At 38.5% G+C, this 23,796-nt stretch overlaps 1 protein-coding gene across 8 annotated transcripts in view; it reads left to right on the forward strand.

Moving 5' to 3' along the window:
- The window catches only part of PKIB (cAMP-dependent protein kinase inhibitor beta), a 111,355-nt gene extending 88,849 nt beyond the window's left edge, over positions 1 to 22,506 (forward strand). For 7 of the 8 annotated variants that reach the window (XM_036993650.2, XM_036993645.2, XM_036993654.2 and 4 more), the window contains 2 exons: positions 15,807 to 15,983; positions 21,319 to 22,506. In XM_036993650.2, coding sequence (XP_036849545.1) covers positions 15,815 to 15,983; positions 21,319 to 21,386 — 237 coding nt within the window. In that variant the 5' untranslated portion in view covers positions 15,807 to 15,814 and the 3' untranslated portion in view covers positions 21,387 to 22,506. Of the gene's footprint in view, positions 1 to 12,528; positions 12,656 to 15,806; positions 15,984 to 21,318 lie in introns of those variants that run through there. The other variant, XM_073219532.1, reaches the window with a different exon arrangement.
- The last annotated feature ends 1,290 nt before the right edge of the window (positions 22,507 to 23,796 follow it).

Consider the following 23,796-nt stretch of genomic DNA (forward strand, 5'->3'; position numbering starts at 1 on the left):
ACTGTCTGTTCAGTTCCTCTGCCCATTTTTTAATTGGATTATTTGTTTTTTGTTTGTTGAGGTGGGTGAGCTCTTTATATATTTTAGATGTCAAACCTTTATCGCATCTATCATTTACAAATATATTCTCCCATACTGTAGGGTTCCTTTTTGTTCTCTTGATGGTGTCTTTTGCTGTATAGAAGCTTTTCAGCTTAATATAGTCCCACTTGTTCATTTTTGCTGTTGTTTTCCTTGCCTGGGGAGATATGTTCAAGAAGAGGTCACTCATGTTTATGTCTAAGAGGTTTTTGCCTATGTTTTTTTCCAAGAGTTTAATGGTTTCATGACTTACATTCAGGTCAGGTCTTTGATCCATTTTGAATTTACTTTTGTATATGGGGTTAGACAATGGTCCAGTTTCATTCTCCTACATGTAGCTGTCCAGTTTTGCCAGAACCATCTGTTGAAGAGACTGTCATTTCGCCATTGTATGTCCATGGCTCCTTTATCAAATATTAATTGACCATATATGTTTAGGTTAATGTCTGGAGTCTCTAGTCTGTTCCACTGGTCCGTGGCTCTGTTCTTGTGCCAGTACCAAATTGTCTTGATTACTATGGCTTTATAGTAGAGCTTGAAGTTGGGGAGTGAGATCCCCCCTACTTTATTCTTCTTTCTCAGGATTGCTGTGGCTATTCGGGGTCTTTGGTGTTTCCATATGAATTGTTGAATTATTTGTTCCAGTTCATTGAACAATGTTGCTGGTAATTTGATAGGGATTGCATCAAATCTGTATATTCCTTTGGGCAGGATGGCCATTTTGATGATATTAATTCTTCCTAGCCATGAGCATGAGATGAGTTTCCATTTGTTAGTGTCCCCTTTAATTTCTCTTAAGAGTGTCTTGTAGTTTACAGGGTATAGGTCTTTCACTTCTTTGGCTAGGTTTATTCCTAGGGATTTTATTCTTTTTGATGCAATTGTGAATGGAGTTGTTTTCCTGATTTCTCTTTCTATTGGTTCATTGTTAGTGTATAGGAAAGCCACGGATTTCTGTGTGTTAATTTTGTATCCTGCAACTTTGCTGTATTCCAATATCAGTTCTAGAAGTTTTGGAGTGGAGTCTTTAGGGTTTTTTTATGCACAATATCATGTCATCTGCAAATAGTGACAGTTTAACTTCTTCTTTACCAATCTGGATTCCTTGTATTTCTTTGTTTTGTCTGATTGCCGTGGCTAGGACCTCCAGTACTATGTTAAATAACAGTGGGGAGAGTGGGCATCCCTGTCTGGTTCCTGATCTCAGAGGAAAAGCTTTCAGCTTCTCGCTGTTCAGTATGATGTTGGCTGTGGGTTTATCATATATGGCCTTTATTATGTTGAGGTACTTGCCCTCTATTCCCATTTTGCTGAGAGCTTTTATCATGAATGGATGTTGAATTTTGTCAAATGTGTTTTCAGCATCTGTGGAGATGATCATGTGGTTTTTGTCCTTCTTTTTGTTGATGTGGTGGATGATGTTGATGGATTTTTGAATGTTGTACCATCCTTGCATCCCTGGGATGAATCCCACTTGGTCATGGTGTATGATCCTTTTGATGTATTTTTGAATTCGGTTTGCTAATATTTTATTGAGTATTTTTGCATCTACATTCATCAGGGATATTGGTCTGTAATTTTCTTTTTTGGTGGGGTCTTTGCCTGGTTTTGGTATTAGGGTGATGTTGGCTTCATAGAATGAGTTTGGGAGTATTCCCTCCCCTTCTATTTTTTGGAAAACTTTAAGGAGAATAGGTATTATGTCTTCTCTGTATGTCTGATAAAATTCCGAGGTAAATCCGTCTGGCCCAGGGGTTTGGTTCTTGTATTGTTTTTTGATTACCATTTCAATTTCTTTGCTCGTAATTGGTTTGTTTAACTTTTGTGTTTCTTCCTTGGTCAGTCTTGGGAGGTTGTATTTTTCTAGGAAGTTGTCCATTTCTTCTAGGTTTTCCAGCTTGTTGGCATATAGGTTTTCATAGTAGTCTTTAATAATTTGTATTTCTGTGGAGTCTGTCGTGATTTTTCCATTCTCATTTCTGATTCTGTTGATGTGTGTTGATTCTCTTTTTCTCTTAATAAGTTTGGCTAGAGGCTTATCTATTTTGTTTTTTTTCTCAAAGAACCAGCTCTTGGTTTCATTGATTTTTTGTATTGTCTTTTTCCTCTCAATTTATTTATTTCTTCTCTAATCTTTATTATGTTCCTCCTTCTGCTGACTTTAGGCCTCATTTGTTCTTCATTTTCCAGTTTCAATAATTGTGATGTTAGACTATTCATTTGGGATTGTTCTTCCTTCTTTAAATGTGCCTGGATAGCTATATACTTTCCTCCTAAGACTGCTTTCGCTGTGTCCCACAGAAGTTGGGGCTTTATGTTGTTGTTATCATTTGTTTCCATATATTCCTTGATGTCTATTTTAATTTGTTCATTGATCCATTGATTATTTAGTAGCATGTTGGTAAGCCTCCATGTGTTTGTGAGCCTTTTTGTTTTCTTTGTAGAATTTATTTCTAGTTTTATACCTTTGTGGTCTGAAATGTTGGTTGGTAGAATTTCAATCTTTTGGAATTTACTGAGGCTCTTTTTGTGAGCTAGTATGTGGTCTATTCTGGAGAATGTTCCATGTGCACTTGAGAAGAATGTGTGTCCTGTTTCTTTGGATGTAGAGTTCTGTAGATGTCTATTAGGTCCATCTATTCTAGTGTGTTGTTCAGTGCCTCCATGCCCTTACTTATTTTCTGCCCAGTGGATCTATCCTTTGGGGTGTGTGGCATGTTGAAGTCTCCTAAAATGAATGCATTGCATTCTATTTCCTCTTTTAGTTCTGTTAGTATTTGTTTCACATATGTTGGTGTTCCTGTTTTGGGCGCATATATATTTAGAATGGTTATATCCTCTTGTTGGACTGAGCCCTTTATCATTATGTAATGTCTTTCTTTATCTCTTGTTACTTTCTTTGTTTTGAAGTCTATTTTGTCTGATACTAGTACTGCAACACCTGCTTTCTTCTCTCTGTTATTTGCCTGAAATATGTTTTTCCATCCCTTGACTTTTAGTCTGTGCATGTCTTTGGGTTTGTAAGCAGCATGTAGATGGGTCTTGCTTTTTTATCCACTCTGTTACTCTGTGTCTTTTGATTGGTACATTCAGTCCATTTACATTTAGGGTGACTATTGAAGGATATGTACTTATTGCCATTGCAGGCTTTAGATTCATCATTACCAAAGGTTCAAGGTTAGCCTCTTCAGTATCTTATTGCCTAACTTAGCTCACTTATTGAGCTGTTATATACACTGTCTGGAGATTCTTTTCTTCTCTCCCTTCCTATTCCCCCTCCTCCATTCTTTATATGTTGGTTGTTTTATTCTGTGCTCTTCCGTGTTTCCTTTAACTGCTTTTAGTGGGTAGTTGATTTTATTTTTTGCCTTTAGTTAGTATTTTTTTGGTGTGCTTTCTTTGCTGTGATTTTATTTTCTCTGGTGACATCTGTTTAGTCTTAGGAGTGCTCCCATCTAGAAAAGTCCCTCTAAAATACCCTGTAAAGGTGGTTTGTGGGAAGCAAAATCCCTCGACTTTTGCTTGTCTGGGAATTTTTTAATCCCTCCTTCATATTTAAATGATAGTCGTGCTGGATTCAGTGTCCTTGGTTCAAGGCCCTTCTGTTTCATTGCATTAAATATATCATGCCATTCTCTTCTGGCATTTTAATTTGTTCATTGATCCATTGATTATTTAGAGGGATGTTGTTAAGCCTCCATGTGTTTGTGAGCCTTTTTGTTTTCTTTGTAGAATTTATTTCTAGTTTTATACCTTTGTGGTCTGAAATGTTGGTTGGTAGAATTTCAATCTTTTGTAATGTTTCTGTTGAGAAGTCTGATGATAGCCTAATGGGTTTTCCTTTATAGGTGACCTTTTTCTCTCTAGCTGCCTTTAAAACTCTTTCCTTGTCCTTGATCTTTGCCATTTTAATTATTATGTGTCTTGGTGTTGTCCTCCTTGGGTCTTTTCTGTTTGGAGTTCTGTGTATTTCCATGGTCTGTTCGATTATTTCCTCCCCCAGTTTGGGGAACTTTTTAGCATTTATTTCTTCAAAGACACTTTCTATCCCTTTTTCTCTCTCTTCTTCTGGTACCCCTCTAATGCGGATATTGTTCTTTTTGGATTGGTCACACAGTTCTCTTAATATTGTTTCATTCCTGGAGATCCTTTTGTCTCTCTCTGTGTCAGCTTCTATGCGTTCCTGTTCTCTGGTTTCTATTCCATCAATGGCCTCTTGCATCTTATCCATTCTGCTTATAAATCCTTCCAGAGTTTGTTTTACTTCTGTAATCTCCTTCCAGGCGTCTGTAATCTCCCTCCGGACTTCATCCCTTAGCTCTTGCATATTTCTCTGCATCTCCGTGAGCATGTTTATGATTTTTATTTTGAATTCTTTTTCAAGAAGACTGGTTAGGTCTGTCTCCTTCTCTGGTGTTGTCTCTGTGATCTTGGTCTGCCTGTAATTTTGCCTTTTCATGGTGATAGAGATAGTTTGCAGAGCTGGCACGAGTGACGGCTGGAAGAACTTCCCTTCTTGTTGGTTTGTGGCCTTCCTCTCCTGGGAGAACAGTGATCTCTAGTGGCTTGTGCTGGGAAGCTGCACGCAGAAAGGGCTTCTGATTCTTGCCCAGCTGCTATGGAGTTTATCTCCGCTGTTGCAGTGAACATGGCCTGCCTCAGGCTGCTACTCCGATATGGTGGAGCCGTGTTGGAGGGGGAATGGCTGGGAGGCTATTTATCTCTGTGAGGGGCCTCTGTGCTCCCTGTGCTGGCCAGGGGGTAAGAGTGCCCAGAGATCCCCAGATTCTCTGCTGCTGAACTAAGTGTCCCAGGACACTTCTGTCTGGCAGTGGGGTCCCTGTCCCTTTAAGACTTACAAAAAGCACTCGCTTTTCTTTTTCCCGGGTGCAACATCTGCAGGGACCCACTCACAGGTCTTACTGTCCTGTTTCCCTAGTTTCTAGCACCTCACGCATGCACTGTGTCTGTGCTCTGGTGCAAATGGCTAGGGCTAGGTGTTCAGCAGTCCTGGCCTCCCTCTCCCTCCCCGCTCTGACTCCTCTCCTCCTGCTGTGAGCTGGGGTGATGGGTGCTCATGTCCCACCAGGCTGGGGCTTGTATCTTACCCCGTTTGTGAGGCGCTGTGTTCTCACAGGTGTGGATGTGGTCTGGCTGTTTTCCTGTGTCTTCTTGTCTCTCTTTTAGGAAGAGTTTGCTTTGTTGTATTTTCAAAAATATATGTGGTTTTGGGAGGAGATTTCTGCTGCTCTACTCATGCCGCCATCTTGGCTCCACCCCCGAAAGTATATCTATATTTTTAAAATTAATATTACATGTACTAGTTTTGAACTCCTTTTATTTGTATGTCTGTTGTGTATATTTTAGATACTATTTTTTCATGGTCTCAGAAAACACAATGTTAAAATATAAAGTGAGGTCTCACTTATATAGTATTAAAGAAGCATAGTGACAGAGTTTACTTTTACAAAAGGTTTTTGTAAATGTTACTTGCACCCATATAAGTAACATTACTTCTATTAATCTAATTGTATGTAAATACCATTATACATAATTTGGTAAACAAAATTATTTTGGTAGTATGACTTCTCTTTCTGAAGTTATTTACTTTTTCTTGGAAATTTTTTGCCTATACAACCCAGAAAATCCTCAAAAATACTTTAAAATTTTTGTTACTGTAATTTTGATTGAACTTCATGCTTGATGAAACACTAAAGTGATTTCTTCTCCTGCAAAGAAAAATAAAGTATTGAAGAGAACTTAGAACACGAATCAGAGCTTGAAAAGGCTCAATCATTCCCCCCCAGTTCTTGCAGTTGGAAGAAAAAAAAGAAAGATGAAAATTAAATCTATTCAAAAAGGGACTAAGATTCATTCCAAAGAATTTTTCTTCAAATTACTTGAATAAAAGTATCATACCTACATGTCAATTTTATTTACCAAATTTATTTAAGGAAATGTTTGTGAATAATTTCAGTCCTCAGCCATAGCCCTTATTTTTCCCATTACATTTGGGTTTTTGGCTATGCATATTTTATATAGTTGGGATATGCCCTGAAATATTAGCCCTCTAGAAAATTTTTTTTCCAAATTCTTGTTAAAAATTTAAAATTATGTTGACCTCTAAAAGATTGTATTTTTAGGCTACAATAAAATGATACCAAGTAACGTAAATGTAATCTAACTTTGAAACAGAGTCATGTGAAATACATATGTGCATGTGTGTGTGTGTGTGTGTGTGTGTGCACTGAAAAAGTTCTGGAAGGATATGCACCAGAATTCTAACAGTGCTAAGAGTGGATAATGAAATATAAGGCAATTTCTTTTTTCTCCTTTTTGCCTTTCAGAGTTGTCTTTTTTCTCTCCCAACAATGAACATATATTATTTCCATATGCAAGAAAAAAAGAATTCATTTTAAAAAAGAAAAATGGTAGGCTAATCGTTTTATTCAGTAAACAAATTTTATAGCATACCCACTGAGTGAGTGCCATTCACGGCTCTCAGTACATCAGGGAACCAGCTTAGACAAACCTCTGTCTTTGTGGAACTTACATCCTAGTGGAGGGAGACATACCGTAAACAAGTGCAATCACTTAAATCAGGATATGTGTGAAAGCTCCCAAGTGCCGGGAGGAAGGAGGGCAAGGTCTGCGGCTCTGGAACTACAGGGAGGAGGCAGTGTGGTACCTGGGGCGGATAGGGTCAGCCTCACTGAGAAGGTAGTTCTCTCACATATCTGTTGACCTTTGTTTCCTCTCCATAGTATGTCATTATGTTATTACTCAGATGAGAATTGTTTTTACGTCATCATGAAGAAATTGAGAATTTCAATTCCATTTTAACTATCAAAGAAATACTTAAACTTGGTCTGTTGCTGGAAGTATATGAAACCTTCATGTTTAGGGAGAAACTGATGAATGTGTAAGGAAGATGATGTCTTTTGTGACAGATGGGTTAGCTGGAATAGATGTTGCAGAAAGGGAGCCAACTTTGAGGGGGTTTTTTTGTGTGTGTGTGTCTGTGGAGTTAGTGGAGATTGCAAATTATTTTTTTAATGCTCTTTTTTTCCCCTAAACACCCAATTTCTGGCAACGGCTTTTGTGTTAATCTCTTTTTGTCCCTAGAGCCATATCAACACCAGAGCTTAGCAGAATAATTGATGTTCATACTGATATTCTGTTACTACCTATAAACTAATAAGACTGATTTCCAAGCCAATTTTATTTGTATGATTGTTAACCAAGCACGTTTATATCCATTAGTTTGTGTAGTTCCAAGGTAGTAAAATAGGTAATATTAATCCTACTCTTGATAACTATAGAAACAATGAACAGAAATGTTAAATATTTTGTTGTAAGTCGCAAATCTATTAAAAGGCAATGCAGGATTCAACTTAAGGAATGTTTGCTTTCAGGTGACCAAACTTCCCATTGCTTCACAGAAACTGCTAAACAAGCACGAGGAATGATTTAAGGGCAGTCATCGGAGGCTACGTTAATAATGTTCAGTAATGCTGTCATTGCTCAGACCTCTGCTTTGAAATCTTCACTTAAAGCAGTTTTTAAAAAATATATATGCAAATCTAAAATACTTAAGGAGGCTTTGAAAAGAACCGGAAGTCATTCTTCATACAAAGAGATGGGTAATCACATGGGACATACAGTCTTAAATTTAAAACACTTTACTGTAAAAGATAGTGTTATATTTTAAATCTAGCATTATTCTACCATTCCATTATATATGAGTCTAAAGTGAGCTGCACTGATGGAGTCACAAAAATATTTTGAGAGTTGGAGTAAATACATAGCTTCCTGAAGTAACTGCTCTGATGGATATGGTAGACATTTACATGGATGCCTTTTCACATTTTATTACAAATAGTTCTGTTTCTTTGTTATCACACTGCATTTTTCCTTTTGAGGACAGATAAGCATACATAAGTTATGAAAGTGTTCTGAAATAAAACCATGAAATTTAAAGTGTCCCTGCTCAAGCCTTTGCTTTAAATTGCCTTTGCTTTGGAAGAGTAGTTACAGTACCAGTTTTTGTGACAGATGTATCCTCTCGAGGATAAAGGGCTTTATTTTTATTTCCCCTTGTTGAGAATGAAAATGGCAAAGGACAATTAGTTGAAAAAGTTGAAACTAGGATTTGCTCTATAAGCCATCAGCCTTCCAGAGAGGGCTGGTGTCTGAAGAGTGTAACTATCCAGATGCCCTGGGTGCTGGTGGCTCTCTAAGAGTTTTTATGTAAACTACTGCTTTGCATATGACAATCCGTGTTACCGCAGCTGAAAGGCATTATATTTGCCACTAGTCTACAGGCTGCCTCAAAGCTTTTTTAATGTTAATAACAAGATTCATTTTAATATTTCATTCTTTAACTTCTAGTCTTTATTAAGAATTTAATAATTAAAAGCACCTTCACTATGTTTGCTGTTCTTAATTTATAGGTATCAGCTATTAATGAAATATTTATTTATTGAATTTATTGGGCAAGTATATTCCAGTCTATGTGCCAGGAGGAGGATACAAAACCATTTCTACTGTAACCATGTTGGTCAGAGTTAACTTCCCTTTCTTTCCTTCCTATTGATGTCATCAGAAGTCACTTGACATTTTAAAGCCACTGTCTCATTAAAAAAAGGAACTACTCAGGCCTTGCATTTACCCACACTGCACAGACAGGCTGATTTAAGTCTGAGATAGGAAAGGTGTACTCATACAGTATGAACCTCAAAATTGTATCATTTTCCCACTAGTGCAACTTCGATTCTTGGGATTCTGTGTCCTTGGGGAGTTTTTGTGCCCTTTTGAAATCTAGGAATACCTTGTGTCCAAAAATGGTTGGAAAACGGTAACAATGAGCAGTAGATGGTCTGAGAGCAGTCTCTCACTGGAATTTCCTTATCATTCTTGGAACCTCACCCAAAAGCTATGTTTCCTGCGCAGCCCTGTCCCTTGCAGTCTTTTGGAATTAACCACTCCCTCCCTTTATGGGAGCTGCCCCCAGCCCTCAGCCTTCCCAGGTCTCCAGTAGAGACAGGGGCAGTTCTTACTGCGGCAAATCTCACTGGAATGGGCACAGTTGGTGTTAAATAAACAGTTTTTGAATTAAATCCAAATACTTCCTTAAGCAGGCTCCAGTAACTTAATAAAGTAGAAACATAATGGTATTTCAGTCACTGATTGGAAAGGATAATGTGGAAATAATTGGAAAGGAATAATAAATGAGAATGAAGGAGTACTGGTAGAGTCTGGGATAAAATGGAAAAAAAAGATTGAGCATGGTTTCTTTTAATCTATGCTAAATCCTCTCAATTCTCATCACTCAAGAAGATAATAAAAAGGTGGGAGACAAAAGGCCAAAACTCCATCAGAGATTCTCGGCTATGATTTATAAGGACACCTGAAAATATCACCCTGTGCCTTGGATACCACACACACACCTATTAACACACACCACTCAGGATAATGTACTAGTAAATAGGGAAACCCGTTTTGGAGAATAGCAGAGGGAGTCCTGATAATGGCAGAAAATACTTTCTGAATTTAAGAAAGACTTTGACACAAAACGGCTGCTTTATGTTAATGAGTCACTCAGGCATCTGGGGCTGGAAGGTTGGGCTGTATGGTCCTTCAAATTTAAACTCCTGCAATAATGGGAGCAGTGTATTGGTCTTTTGGGAAGCTGCACGGGGTTGGTGGAAGCCCTTTGGCAAACAAACTCTCTCCAATTCTTTGTGGAGTGTGCGTGTCGGGTAAGTTTATCAGGCAGAAACTAAAGAGAGTATGATGACAGTTACATGTGACCCCCATACTTAAGGGGATCACTTGGTTTATTAGACTTAATCTTTTTTATTCGAATCCACATCAGTCCATGTTATTCTACGTGGCCCTCTCTTAATATAACAAATGTCATTGTGCCAGAAAGGTATTCACATTTGTTCATTACCTGACCTGGAGGATTATGGGAAAACTAATTTGACTTTGCGTTTTGAATTATATGGGTTTAAGCTGTCAAAAATTTTCTGTGGAGAAAATAGATTTGTGTGCTTGTTACAGGGAGGGGTCTTTCCCACCCCTCCTTGGTTGCACTTGACAAAGAGTAGGAAGCAAGATAGAATTTTATTCAGTAGGGTAGAAGTACACTTCTGAAGGGGGTGGAAGGCTGAGAGGTCAGAACCATCCTTGCTTATCTGAATACTTGTTGGTTTTATAGGAAAGTGTGAGAGGGGTGTTAAGGTGGGGCTAGTTGACTGACAGGTTTAGATTGTTTATCTGCTCTGGGTCTGTGTATGCTCTTACCCATAATGCAGACAGAAAAACCCACTGGGGCAGTAACCTAATGATCACATGAATGGGCCAAAGTTGTTCTCCGACATGTCTCTGTGTCTTTTGTGCAGGCATCAGCCTTGGGGATTTCTTGGCTCTGTCTTCTCATTTTAGGTAGAGTGGGTATAAACCCACATAGAAAGGTTACTGGCTCCCACCTCTCCCTTCCTTTCTGCCACTCATTTCTTACTGCCTACCTTAACATGCCTACTAATGTGTGTTGAAGGGTCTTTTTAGATCATTATCAAGCAAGAACCTAAGCAAGAAATAAAATACATGTATCACCAGACAAAACATAGAATTCCTTTAGGCTTATAATTGAGGCACAGAAACACCATACGTGAAGGAATTTTTTTAAAAAGAGGAGTGTCTCTAAGTTAAAAAAAAATTTATGCAAGTACACGTTCCACGTAAACTCTGTTTAGCCTAAAATGGTCTTGATACTTAGATGTGTTCAAGGATTCCCATTTTAAAGGTGGATGCTTTTACTTTATTTCCAAAGAATGGGATTTAGGTTCACAAAAGTGAACTGAAAAGATCAGAATGTGTTTGTGCTCACTGGCCTGTGGGTTTCTCTCTGCAGCTTGTGGGTCTAGCACAATTCATTTTAGCTTACCTCCTAATTTAGTAGGAGCTCAAAAAATGTTAACTGGATAGTAAATTATCTGATGATGGTCCACGTAAAGAGGCAATTGTTCTTTCACCTGGTTTGGAAGCAGTTTGCATGTTCCAAAGCAGAAAGTCATACAAAAAGGGATTTGTGGGCAGAGAACTAAATATACCTAGCACAAGGTATTAAGGTATTGAAAGCTGGAGAGAGACGGATGTGTCATTTGGTTATCAGCTGAGCCCAGTTTATCTCTGTCTCTGTGTCTTTTAGTCAGAAAAAGCATTGACTTCCCCAAAATGCAGATTCACCCTTTGTTAATTTGTTTTTTCAAGCTGTCTCATAGCCCCAGAGAACTTATTTAGGTGGGTAAGGTGATTATTTCAAGTCCTACATGTAGAATTAGTACTGGTTTCATAGCAGAAGATGGGGCCAGTGATAAGGATCCAGAGATTAGAAGAAAGGCAACCACCTCCGTGTATTTCTTTTTAATGTGGTATCACTGATATACACTCTTATGAAGGTTTCACATGAAAAACATTGTGGTTACTATGTTCACCCTATTATTATCAAGTCCCCCCCCCTAATACCCCATTAAAGTCACTGTCCATCAGTGTAGTAAGATGCCACAGAGTCACTACTTGCCTTCTCTGTGCTACACTGTCTTCCCCGTGAGCCCCCTCCCCACACCATGTGTACCAACCATAATGCCCCTGAATCCCCTTCTCCCTCCCTCCCCACCTGCCCCCCCACATCCCTCCCCTTTGGTAACCACTAGTCCCTTCTTGGAGTCTGTGAGTCTGCTGCTGTTTTGTTCCTTCAGTTTTGCTTTGTTGTTATACTCCACAAATGAGGGAAATCATTTTGCACTTGTCTTTCTCCACCTGGCTTATTTCATTGAGCATAATACTCTCTAGCTCCATCCATATTGTTGCAGATGGTGGGATTTGTTTTCTTCTTATGGCTGAATAGTATTCCATTGTGTATATATACCACCTCTTCTTTATCCATTCATCTACTGATGGACACTTAGGTTGCTTCCATGTCTTGGCTATTGTAAATAGTGCTGCGATAAACATACACCTGCTTGCATTTTGCTTCAAGTAAGGAAGCATGAAAAACATGTGAGTGTGAGCTCAGAGGATGAAACATCTCAGTTGGGAGGCAAAGAGGTTATAAAAGCTGTCTTTATAATTATACTATTAACATACTACATATTAATCTTAGCAGGCTCTTTTGGGACTACTGGAAACTGACTAGTGGTTTTTTTTTAAATATGTATTCTTCTACTGCTCCATTTATCTTGGAGATCTTTGTCCTTCAAAGGACAGAGTTGTGCGGTTGCTGCATTTTCAATATTGTGGAGCCTGCAAAGATGCTGGCGTGTGTGTGTGTGTGACTATATATTGGCCTTTTGTTCAGGCATCCTGAAAATTGTGTATTTTCAATAGAGATGGAAGTGTGTCCTAGGCGATGAAAATCCTATTATTTTGCTGTAGGCATGGAAGGGCTTCTTTGAACTCCCCAAATGTTCAAATGGTTCCAGCTCCTGTAAGCAGCCACAGTTGACAAAGCAGAAGTCATCCAGATTTCTCTGCTAATTCCGTAGAAGAAAAAGAGGAAGAGTTGTTTGTGAGTCAGCCACCTTGGTTAGCAAACATAGACATAATTAGCTTTTTAAGCCCAGAAAATTAAAAGAAACTGGGAGTTAATCTCTTTTGTTTTTCTTAGCATTTCCTCATCTTTCCATAGGTTATATGTTTTTTAAATGTTACAAAGTGCTTGAAAAGAGTAATTCTAATACACATATGTGTGTGTATGTATATATGTCTCATCTCTTTAAAAAATTCAAGCATATATATATATATATATATGTAGTCAATGTTGCATAGGACAATAATGCAGACAAGATGACTATTTGGGAGAGGGAGGGGCTGTCACTTAAGGTTGAATTGCCAAAATGTTATTTTTAGAGCATTTTTGGGCTAAAACATCTGTGTAGTCATAAATCTGCCTGGTGAAATGTGTTGTAAAATGTGCTACTTACTGCAAGTTAAAAATATGCAAGGAGATACCAAAACATGGTTAATAATATTTTTTTCTTTTACTTTCCAACTATGATTTTCATTATTTTTACTAAGTTGAGATCTCATTATATTCATTACTTTCCCCCCACCAACACACTCTAAATATTACCTTTAAACCTTGTTTTATGTCACAATATGTCATGGGTACCTCTCTGCAGACAGATCTAACTGGATTTAACACATTCTTTATAATATCTGTATTATGTTCTGTCACACAATATTTAGTTTATTCAACCATTTTTTTCCCTTATAGGTTTTCAGATTATTTCCAATGCTGCAATAAATCTCCTTGCCAGGGAATTAAATGATCCCAGTTAAGAAATACTGCTCTTGCGTTGGTGGTATAGTAGTGAGCATAGCTGCCTTCCAGTTAAGAAATACTGTGTGGGCTCACATGCTTCTGTCAGCCATCTATCTCTAAGTCACCACACATTCTGTCAGGGAGATCAGATGATTTTTCACAGTAGAAAGCTCCCTCTCTCCACAGCCACTGGGGATGGGCTGGGGTGACTGTCCACCTTGCGAGGCCGCAAGACCTCCTGGTCACTCAGCTGCAGTGGCAGGCTCTGAAAGGAGCAGACTAATAGTTAAAGCCCCAGAGTAAAGCAGCCTGTTGCTTGGCCTCCCTGCATACACAGTTTTATTTTTTATTTTAAAATGGTAGCTAATAAATATAATTTTGACAAACTCTTAGATCCTTTTGTGCTGATCTTGTTTTCTAACACCAACTGACAAAAAAAGAACTAATTTAGAAAGCCTATGCCTGAAATTATACTACAAAGGAAAAGCAAAAACTTCCGGAAACTTCCAGCAGCAAAGAAATCTTGAAATAAACTTGGAGCCCAGAATTTCTTCTTCCATGTTGAGGCTCTACTTTACAGGCCATCTTTTGGAAGTTCTTTTTCAATATACAAATTTTAACTCAATTTTCCTTTCACATACCCCATCTTGCTGCAGCAGTTTACCTACACCTACTTATATAGCATTTGTATATTTAAAATTATATATGTTAATATTTTCATTAAGATTGTGATCTTCAATTTTAAGATGTTTGGACTACCAGGTCAGTAAGAAAAGTGTTCATGGAGCTGCCCCTCCAAATTTGGCATGGTTAACTTATGTGCAGTTAAACAGGAAGAGGCTTCACAGAAATAAACAGCAATGGCTTCTGTTGTGATGGTAATTGGCAGAGGACAGAAAGGAGGTCTACAAATGGAGTCTGTTTCTAAACTGGTATCAGGCATTTCTCACAAGCTGCAGAGAAGAGATCTCTAATCGAAATTTATGTGTCGGGGGTCTCATAAGGAAGCCAGGGAGGATCCTGCACCTGTGCAAGTACAGGTGATCTCTTTCTCTCTCTCTTCTCTGTCTGTGTCTCTCTCTCACACGCACACAAACACATACACATACACACATATGTATATATAACATTTACCCTACGTGAAATGTTGTGTGGCTGTCTACAGGTATCATAGAGATTTGAAAAGGTAATTTTATGGTGATCCAGGTCGTCTTGCCTCAAAGTGAACTGAAATTTGCATCCTTATGTGCAAGACTAGCAGCTGTGCAATTTTAAAGAAGTCTCTTAACCTCCCTGAGCCCCAGTGTCTACATCTACATAGTGAGGGCTGTTCCTCAATACCTCATTGGATTTGGGGGAGATGTGAGATGACAGATGTGAAAACATTCATGCAGTATTAAAGAAATTCTAGTTTCCCTCTTAGGTATTCAGATCTTCCAGCAGGAAGAAGTCTTTTGTTAGGATTAAGGAAGATGCATCAGAGAGTGATAGAGTAAATAAAACTTAGTGAGAAGCGAACAGTGATACTAATAATCAAACATGATTTTGTAGTTACAAAGAGTTCCTGGGTGCTTGATGTCATTATTCTTGAGAAGACTCTTTCCTAAGAAAGATTCATTAGAAAACATTCTGTGAAAGAGGGTTCGTTTTAGAAGAAGCAATGTCTGCGACCTCCCTCCCTGTATAGTGAATGATCTTTTGAACATTCTTTCATAGAGACAGACAATTGCTAGGGGGAAAAAAGGATGCTCAGGAAAGCACAAATAATTACCATGTCCACTTGAAGGCAAGAAAAGGTAAAACAGGTCTTACTCTCGCAAACATGAAGATTAGGCTATTGCGAATTAGGTCTGAGAGACTAGAAGTGACAGAAATACATGGCTGTCACTGAAGGAAAAAAGCTTTTGAGATAAAGTTGAATTTCTTGTTTCTAATGTGTGGGAACAGAGTGTTTTTGTTTGGTCCCTACAAATTATAGTGATTTGCTTTCAGCATGAACAAACTCCACAAGCAAATACTGGCAGGCGGTCCTCACAGGTGTGGCCAAACAAGTTTTTATTTCCTTCCAAGCTCTCATTCGGCTCATCCATCCATAGAAAAGCAAAACAAGAAGGAAGAGATTATGTGCCCAAAGTGCCCCGGCAGCTCATTTGGCGCAGGGATTATTTATAGCACCCTGGCTCACACTGAGAACTTCCTGCTCTATTCAGGGGGTGTTCGAATGTACAGATGGACATTGTGTAGTAGACCTAATAGTAGATATGGATAAGGATGTGACCAGTGATTAGGTTCTCAAGCCAGTTGCTTTTATCTAGCCATGCCTCTCAACCACTACGGCGAACATTTACCTCAGAACAGGCTCATCCTCTTCTTCCTGTGCACATTCTTTTTGTAGGTGTTGCTATGAGGACAGATTCACCAAAAATGACTGATGTGGAGGCTGTGGTCAACAATTTTGCATCTTCAGCAAGGGCAGGCCGCCGGAATGCTGTACCCGACATTCAGGGCTCAGCTGCGACTGGAGGAACCTCAGAGTTGCCCCTCAAATTGGAGGACCTCTCCGTGAAGGAAGGTAACATGAAAAGTCTCTTGAAATTTGCAGAACTTCTCTCTCCCTAATCCTTTCCTCTGAAATAGTCTCCCTCTTAACTAGTTATAAGTGCTCTTTTTTTCTTCCTTTTACACTAAAACATCTCAGATTCTGTTTAAGGCTAAGTAGATTTTTCAGGCTTTCTAAAAGTGGACAATTTCATCTCTGTATCTCCGGGTGTGTATGTGGAAGCTGCACAGTTATTTATTCATTGGCTGTGTAAAGTCATGCACAGTGCTCGTGATGGGGAATAAAAGGTGCACAGACGTGATCCCTTTCCTCAACGAGCTTACAAAATTGATTGAGAAGCACTCAGTAAGAAACTTACTTTCCTTCTGCTGTCCATTGACAAATCACTTTGGAAGCTTCTGCTTCACTGTAGTATCCTACAAGCCCTGCTACTTCTCCTATCAAAGAAGAAGTTTATTTTCAACTAGAACTGAGGTCTTTGAGTGTTTATTAAAAAAGGTGATTATTCTTCAACCAGTGGAAAAACTTGCATTAAGAAAAAAGGAGCGCTGTCAAACTAACGAAGGAAAATCTTAGGTCTTTGTCCCCATTGCTTACATACAGTTCATATATCTTCCAGAGTTTAGTCTTATGAAAAGAAATATAAGGATACTTGTAGTAAAGTTTGAAAAGGGACCCTTCACTTAAAAACATTCAAAGAGATTAAAGATGATTTTACTTCTAAGTCATTATCAAAATAACTGGCTTGTGCTCCAGTTTGTACATCAAGGGGAATCCCAGTGTGTGTGTAGAAATGTATTCCTGGTGGAAATGAGGGAAGAGGACTGGAAGCTTCTGCACATGTACCTCGTTCATGTAGCCTCAGAAGAAAGTCTTGGTTCTTTATCTCAGGAGGTCATTGATTACCTGGTTAAGTTATGAATGTTCCTGGTTTGACCCCTGGGAAATACATTTATCCTTGTAAGGCCAGGCACTATGGTGAGATCCTGGAGTTCTGTGACTACCACCTTTTTCTAAAGGTCATTGCATTTCTCATGACACTACCGGTGACACTACAAGTAATAGTAGAAAAGTGTACACGTACAACATAAACTATTATAAGATGAAAGAAAAGATGGAAGAAAGCGAAGCAATAAAAATATGTGTAATGTTTTTGGTCTTCAAGTTACAAAATAGAATATGATTGTCAGAACATGATGTGGCTATTGGAGGGCCATCCTCAACTAGTAAGGCGGCAGAGAAGGTGAGTTACCTGTGAGGATAACAGGTCTGAATGAAGTTTATATACCCTGAACACACACACAAAACCTTAATGCTTGTGACATTACTTAGTTAAGGAAAAGAGAACAATACACTGTAGGAGAGTTAGTAGTCTTCACCATTTTATTTTGGTTACTAGAGAAACGGTTACCTGAAAGAATATTGTTAAAAGTTGGGGTCTGTCTCAGGCATTATGGTTTCAAGGTTTTATTCATTTAAAAATACAAATTCTGGGGGAGATCTGTAGGTTTCCCTCAGATCTATCCTTTTGTTTTTTGATAAATATTATTAGGTGGAAAGAAATCTAGGACCTGGAAGTGTTACCAGAGATGGGACCTTAGTCTCATTGTGAAAAAGAATGCAAGAACAGATGCAAAAAAGTGGCTGAGCATTATTTGGATAGTGAAGTCCAGAGAAAGGAGTACAAGCCAGAGAGTTGGGGCACAGGGAGACCCAGAGGAGGTCTTGCAAGGAACAATAGGCAGCCTTTTTTATGTGAAGGGAGATGAATACTCACTAAGTGAGATTAGATTTCAAAGGGAACAGGTGCAGTCTTCCTAGAGTGTGTGCTTCCTCCATCCTCCCATCTGCTGGGGAGGCATGATCTGTACCGTGTTAACGATGGAGGGGTGTGGATTTTGCTATGTTGATGAGTGTCTAATGTATTTAGAGGTAAAGTCAGGGCCAGCTTCTCCTCCATGCCGGAACCTTCCAGTTTTGGCAAGTCTGTCATCTATCCTCAATCTCCGTCCTGAAGAAAACGGCTTGTTCTTGTACAGAATGTGTAGAATGTAAGCAAGCATTTGACCGAAGTTCCCCTCCTTCTCCCTGCTTATGTCTAGCTATCTACCTACTATAACAAAAAGTCTTGCATCCTGCATGAAATTAACCTGTTTGAAATTTTTCTAGTTCATAATTCATCTTAATCTGTCTCATTTAAATTGATAGCCATGGTAGGAAGGACAATGATGCCCTATAACATATCAGTAAGAGGTAGGAGAAGGTGGCAGCATAGGAAACAGTAAATGTCACAAAGTGCCTTTCCTTATCTCCCACCGTCACTAACTATTCATTTGATCCATCATTAGATCCACTGATTTCTAAGCACCATTCTAAAAACTAGCAGTATAGTGGTGAATAAGGCAGACAGATTTTTGCTGTCATGGATCTTATGTCTCCGATGGGGCAGTTAGATTATAAACAGATAAATATATGTCATCAACAGTTGTATGTTCTCTCAGAGAATTAAAATAGGATGCTGTAGTAGAGAGTTATTTGGTGGCTACTTTAGATTGGAAAATTAGGAAAGCCTTAACTGAAATCTGAATGGCAACATATGTTTTAAAAAGATCCAGGCACCAGAAGATCAAAGATAAAAGCATTCTTTGCAAAACAAGCAACTAGTAAAAAGCTCTTACAGAGGAGAAGGTGGACACATTTCCAGATCCTTTGTCCTGTTTTTTAACTCCTACCGCACCATCCCTCAGGCTGTTTCAAGATTGCAGGTGACATTGTCTGCTGAAATTAATGGTCTGTTCTTCATACTCATCTTACTTGATCTTTGGCAGTTCTATCATTTGTTAAAAAAAAACAAAACTCAACCAAGTAAATCTGAAGATCTATGCCTTTCTTAAGCAATTCCTGAAATGGGCAGCATCCCATCTAGCAAGTGGAGAGATGAGGCGATGTACAAAAATTCAAGGTTTTTATACATAGGAGAGTGGGAAAGATGTTATTAGCAAAAGGGAAGGGATTGTTTCAGACAAAGTCACCCTCCATTAGGGGAAAGAGCAAGGGATCTTATCATAAGATTTCCTCATCTTCTTTGTGAGGTGGGGATGGATGGAGAGGACCCTTGTGATGGATTACCTCACTGGTACTGACCAGAAAATTCCTGATTGATTGTTAAAAGGTCACATTCCTGGGAAAGGGTGAAACTGTAATTAAGTGTTGGTTTGGGGAGCAAATGACTCCAATCGGGCCTGTTGTTTCTTCTTTAACACATACTTGATTATTCCTTCTCCCCCTCCGCACTTCTCCCCTTGGCTTCCAGAACGCTCCACTCTCCTGTTGTCTCCCTGTTTCACTGGCTGTGCTTCCTCACAGCTGTTTGTTTCCTTATCTCTACTGTCTCTTAATGAAGTAGATGTCTGTTGATATCTTTTCTATCAACATTTCCTCTTTTGTGATACCCACTCAGTCCCACTGAGATAATGATCATCCTCCTGGTGACTCACAGATTTGTTATCTCCAGACTGAAGCTCTGAACTTCACACTTACTGGTCTAACTGCCTACTTGATATCTCTGCTTGGATATGTAAAAAGAATCTCAAGCTAAATGGATATTAAAGTTAACTCCAGATATGTGCCCCCAGTCAAACCTGCTTTTCCTGTATCTTCCTCATCTCAGTAAATGGCAGTTTCAAACTTAAAGTTACTAAAGCTAAAAATATTGGAATCATCCTTGTCGCTCCTCTTTCTTGCAACTCTACAACTAGTCCATCAGCAAATATTGGCAGCTCTACTTTCAAAAGTTGTCCAGACATCTGCCATTTTTCACCTAAAAGATATAGCCTCCTGATACCTTTGACCCCATCTTCCCCCCGTTTTTCTCCACACTGTCCCACTTGCAGTACCTTCCTTTGCTGGTCTCTCTGCTTGGAATGCTCTTCTCCTTGCTGGCCACATGGCTCCTGGGGTCTTTACTTATAGGGCCCCTTCTCGGTGAGGCATTCCTGACCCCATCTAAAATTTCAGTCTCTAGGTCCGAAGACTGCCTTGCAATTTCTATTTAATTTTCTACATAGTGCTGAGCATGTCTCACATACCACACATTGAACCTATTCTGTTTATTGTCTTAATCTCTCACTAGAAGCTCCCTGAGAGCTGGAATGTGTTTTTGTTTCTGCACTGCTTGGCCCGTAATATATGCCTAATAAATCTTTCCCAAATGAAAGTTGAAGAGCTGCATAGGGTCCATCAGATTTTACTTCAGACACCATCACTGATTTTGGGCGGGAACAATTTGGGAGAACTAGTAGAGACTTAATAGTTTTAATCTAAAATGGAGACAATAAAAGATGATGCATTTTAAAGGGTAAAAGAAAGGATCAATGAGTGGAGGCATTGCAGCTGGAAGAAGGCCTTTTGTTTTTTAGTTTGAAGTTGGTAGTGACATGAGGAAATGAGGAATTGGAAGAAAGAAAGTCAGATGAAATGGTGGGTAGGGGATGACTGTTGTGGGGTCGGCTCCCTGATGCAGGGGTAGGCTCCGGGATCATGAAGTGACTAGTCCTGGACAGCGTGAGCAGCAGCAGGGCCAGCTCCAAAGGTGTGCGACCTGCACATGGAGACCCTGGACTCGAGAGAGATTCACATTTGCTTTCATGTTCTTTTTCTGCTGTCTCAAAATTTTCCATAATTTTTGAACACGTGGTGCTGTATTTCACTTTGCATGGGGCTCTATCAGATTATGGAGCCGGTCCTGAGGAGCACATCTGCCACTGTAAGAGGACGGACGGCAGAAGGAGTGAGGGAAGAGCACAGAGTGGTTTGGAGATTTGGTGACAGAGAGTTTTGAAGGAGCTTTATTTGATGGCTTTGAATTTATTACTTTTTTTCCTGCAAAGTAGAAAGTGAGAATCTCCTAAGAGCACAGGGGGTAGAAGTGTGAGGAAGAGTGTGATTCAGCACAGAGCTGGTTAAAGGAGTGGACTACAGATCAAGGCAGCTCAGGTCTAAATCGTGGCTCTGTCACTTCCTAGCTTGTGATGTTGAGCATGTCTCAACCTGTTTGTGTTTCAGTGGACCAATTATGAATAGGAATTGTAAGAATACCTTAGAAGCCTCTCTGGCATATAATAATTCTGAAGAATAGCAGAGAAACTTAACTAGAAGAACACAGATTCCCAAACCCACCCTCATCCTTCTGTCTAGTTTCTGTCTGGACTGAGGAACAACTGTGTCTTAATCAAGTAGAAAATGACTGGAGTGCATGAAAGGAGAGCCAACTGTTGTACTCCAATATACTATGAAATATATGTCAACATATTCTGAAACTGAATGAAAAATTTTTATTTATTTTTAGATGTGAAAAAGAAAGATGAAGAAACAGCACAAAGCCCATCGGAAAAGCCTCAGAATGAAGGAAAATGAAGGCTCATAACCTATCAAACGTGCTGTATTGCCGCACATTGACAGACTTAGTGGCTCTGCTTTCCCGAGATGTTCAGTCTGGTAGTAACTATGGTAACACTGCATCCCTAAGCGACATGTGTGAACTAGATAATTTCCGTATGATGCTACTCATTGAAATGTAACCATGATGTCCAATTTGGGTTATTAAAAGGCAGAATACTTCCAAATTGCATCCAAGAAAAAGGTTAAGAATGTATGGTCATTTAAATACATGTAATTGTCTATAAGCCCCCCAAAATACACTGTTCCCTTTTGGACATGCTCAGCCAGATGTATTTTCAATGCATTTTTATGGTAATGGATAAACCATTTCTTGGTTAATATAAAACAAACACCATTAATTTAAAACTTGATGGAATTTGTAGGAAATGATGTTTCTTGGTGAAAAGTCAAAAATGCATCATGCCTCCCCCAAAAAACCTTAAAAAGATTTGGAAATATTGTAGAAGTTTGACAACCTAAACATCTCTAGGATTATTTGTCCGATGTGTTTTGCTTCTAGTCTATGCATACTGTGATTTTTTTCCTGTGGACTCTTAAAATGGAAAATTTGTGACAAATTGTTTATATGGAACATATCTATTATTAAATGAATTTCACTATCTTCTTTAACTTTGATGTGGGTGTATGTTTTTCTTTAATGAGAATTAAATACTTTACTAGTTGCTTTATACTGTCTTTTCTTATTCTTAGGGCTTTTATGTATTATGACTTGTTTCTAAAATAATTTCCTCAGGAGTGTAGACCTTAATTTTATATCTTTCCTGAAGTAAGCTAACATAACAGTAGGCGCTTAAATCTATAGTGAATGATGTAGGTAGAAACAGCAAAACACTTGTTTTTTTAATATGTATTTAAGTTTCTATTCTAAAATGAACAAGAACAAAACCAAAGCTCTAGTAAATTTTGATTTATTAGACATTTAAAGAAAATAATGGAATTCTGAATTTTTAAAATAATTAAACTAATGAATTTATGTTCATTATCAGAGACATATGCATGCAGTTACATTTTATTTGATTGTCAACTTAGGCCATGTCTGTATACAGTAATCAAATAAACTTCACTGTTAAAGAAACACTAATGACACAAGTCTCTTTCAGTTTATCTTGTAAAGTAAACTAGGCAAAAATGGCAACACATTTTAAAAGGAAGTGAATAGTCTTGCGGTTAAAACACTTCCTTATTATTTTATTGATGAAGTTTAACTTTATATCTTATGTATGCCAAAGGGGTAGAGTTCAAAGAATCTGATTATTTTAAGTTCTCAAATACAAATTTTCCTTCATAAGATAATCAGAAGTCATATTTTAGGAGTAGCATTAATCTAATACTCAAAGAGAATGTACCATAGCCATTGTAATTATATTTCTGAGAGTTATTTAATGACATGATATTATATAATCAGTATAGAGGAGGTGTAGAGGAGAACTGGTTTTCAACTTAGGGGGAGAGGCAATTGGGCCTCATAGGGGACGTTAGACAACAACATCTCAAGACTTTTTGGCTGCCACAACTGGGGGAGGAGACCCGGGAGAAGGCACTGCTGCCATCTAGTGGCCAGAGGCCAGGGATGCTTTAATCTGCTTAGCATTCTGCAGTCTACAGGGCAAACACAGAAAAGAATTATCGGCTGCGTGTGTCAGTAGTGCTTAACTTGAAGACACCCCACAGTAGAGTTTAACTCTTAATCATGTGGATTTTGGGTTTTGATGACATAGGTTTGAATTCTAGCTCGGCGATTTTAGACAATTTGGATCATGTTTCTCTGAGTTTTATCTCTGGAATGGTATTAACAATAGGACCTACTTTGCAAAGTGAGTGGAAATAGTAAATGAGGTAGCATATGTAAAGCACTTGACTAATACCTGACAAAGAAGAATTATTCAATAAATAGTAGCTATTTTGGTCATTTTTATTCCAGATGTTTCTGCCATTATTCTCTGATGGTGGAAGGGGTGGACAGTTGGATTTGTTAAACTGGCCATCTTCTGACTTCCTCTGTGATTTCACAAACATCCCCAAGTATTGTTGCTGGGAGAAGACACTATGACAGAAATGGGCAGTTCATGGTAATTACTGCATTTGTGCCAATTCAATCATGCTAATGAACTGCTGACAGGTGATGAGTCACCTCATTAGTGTTTTATGACACTGAAACAAAACAGAATTTTGAGCCAGTATTAAATGAGTACCTTATTCCGTGAAACTGTAGAAGAGATAAAAAGAAATAACAGCTCTTGAGTCATAGTATTATAAGGTATTATCTCTATTTAGAAGAACAGAAATAAAACTAGGTCCCTCATTATTGCTAATAATTACATAACATATATTCCAAATGATGTATATCTTAAATCACTTATTCAAA

Source organism: Manis javanica, chromosome 13 (assembly GCF_040802235.1).
Source record: "Manis javanica isolate MJ-LG chromosome 13, MJ_LKY, whole genome shotgun sequence".
In the NCBI taxonomy this organism is placed as follows: Eukaryota; Metazoa; Chordata; class Mammalia; order Pholidota; family Manidae; genus Manis; species Manis javanica.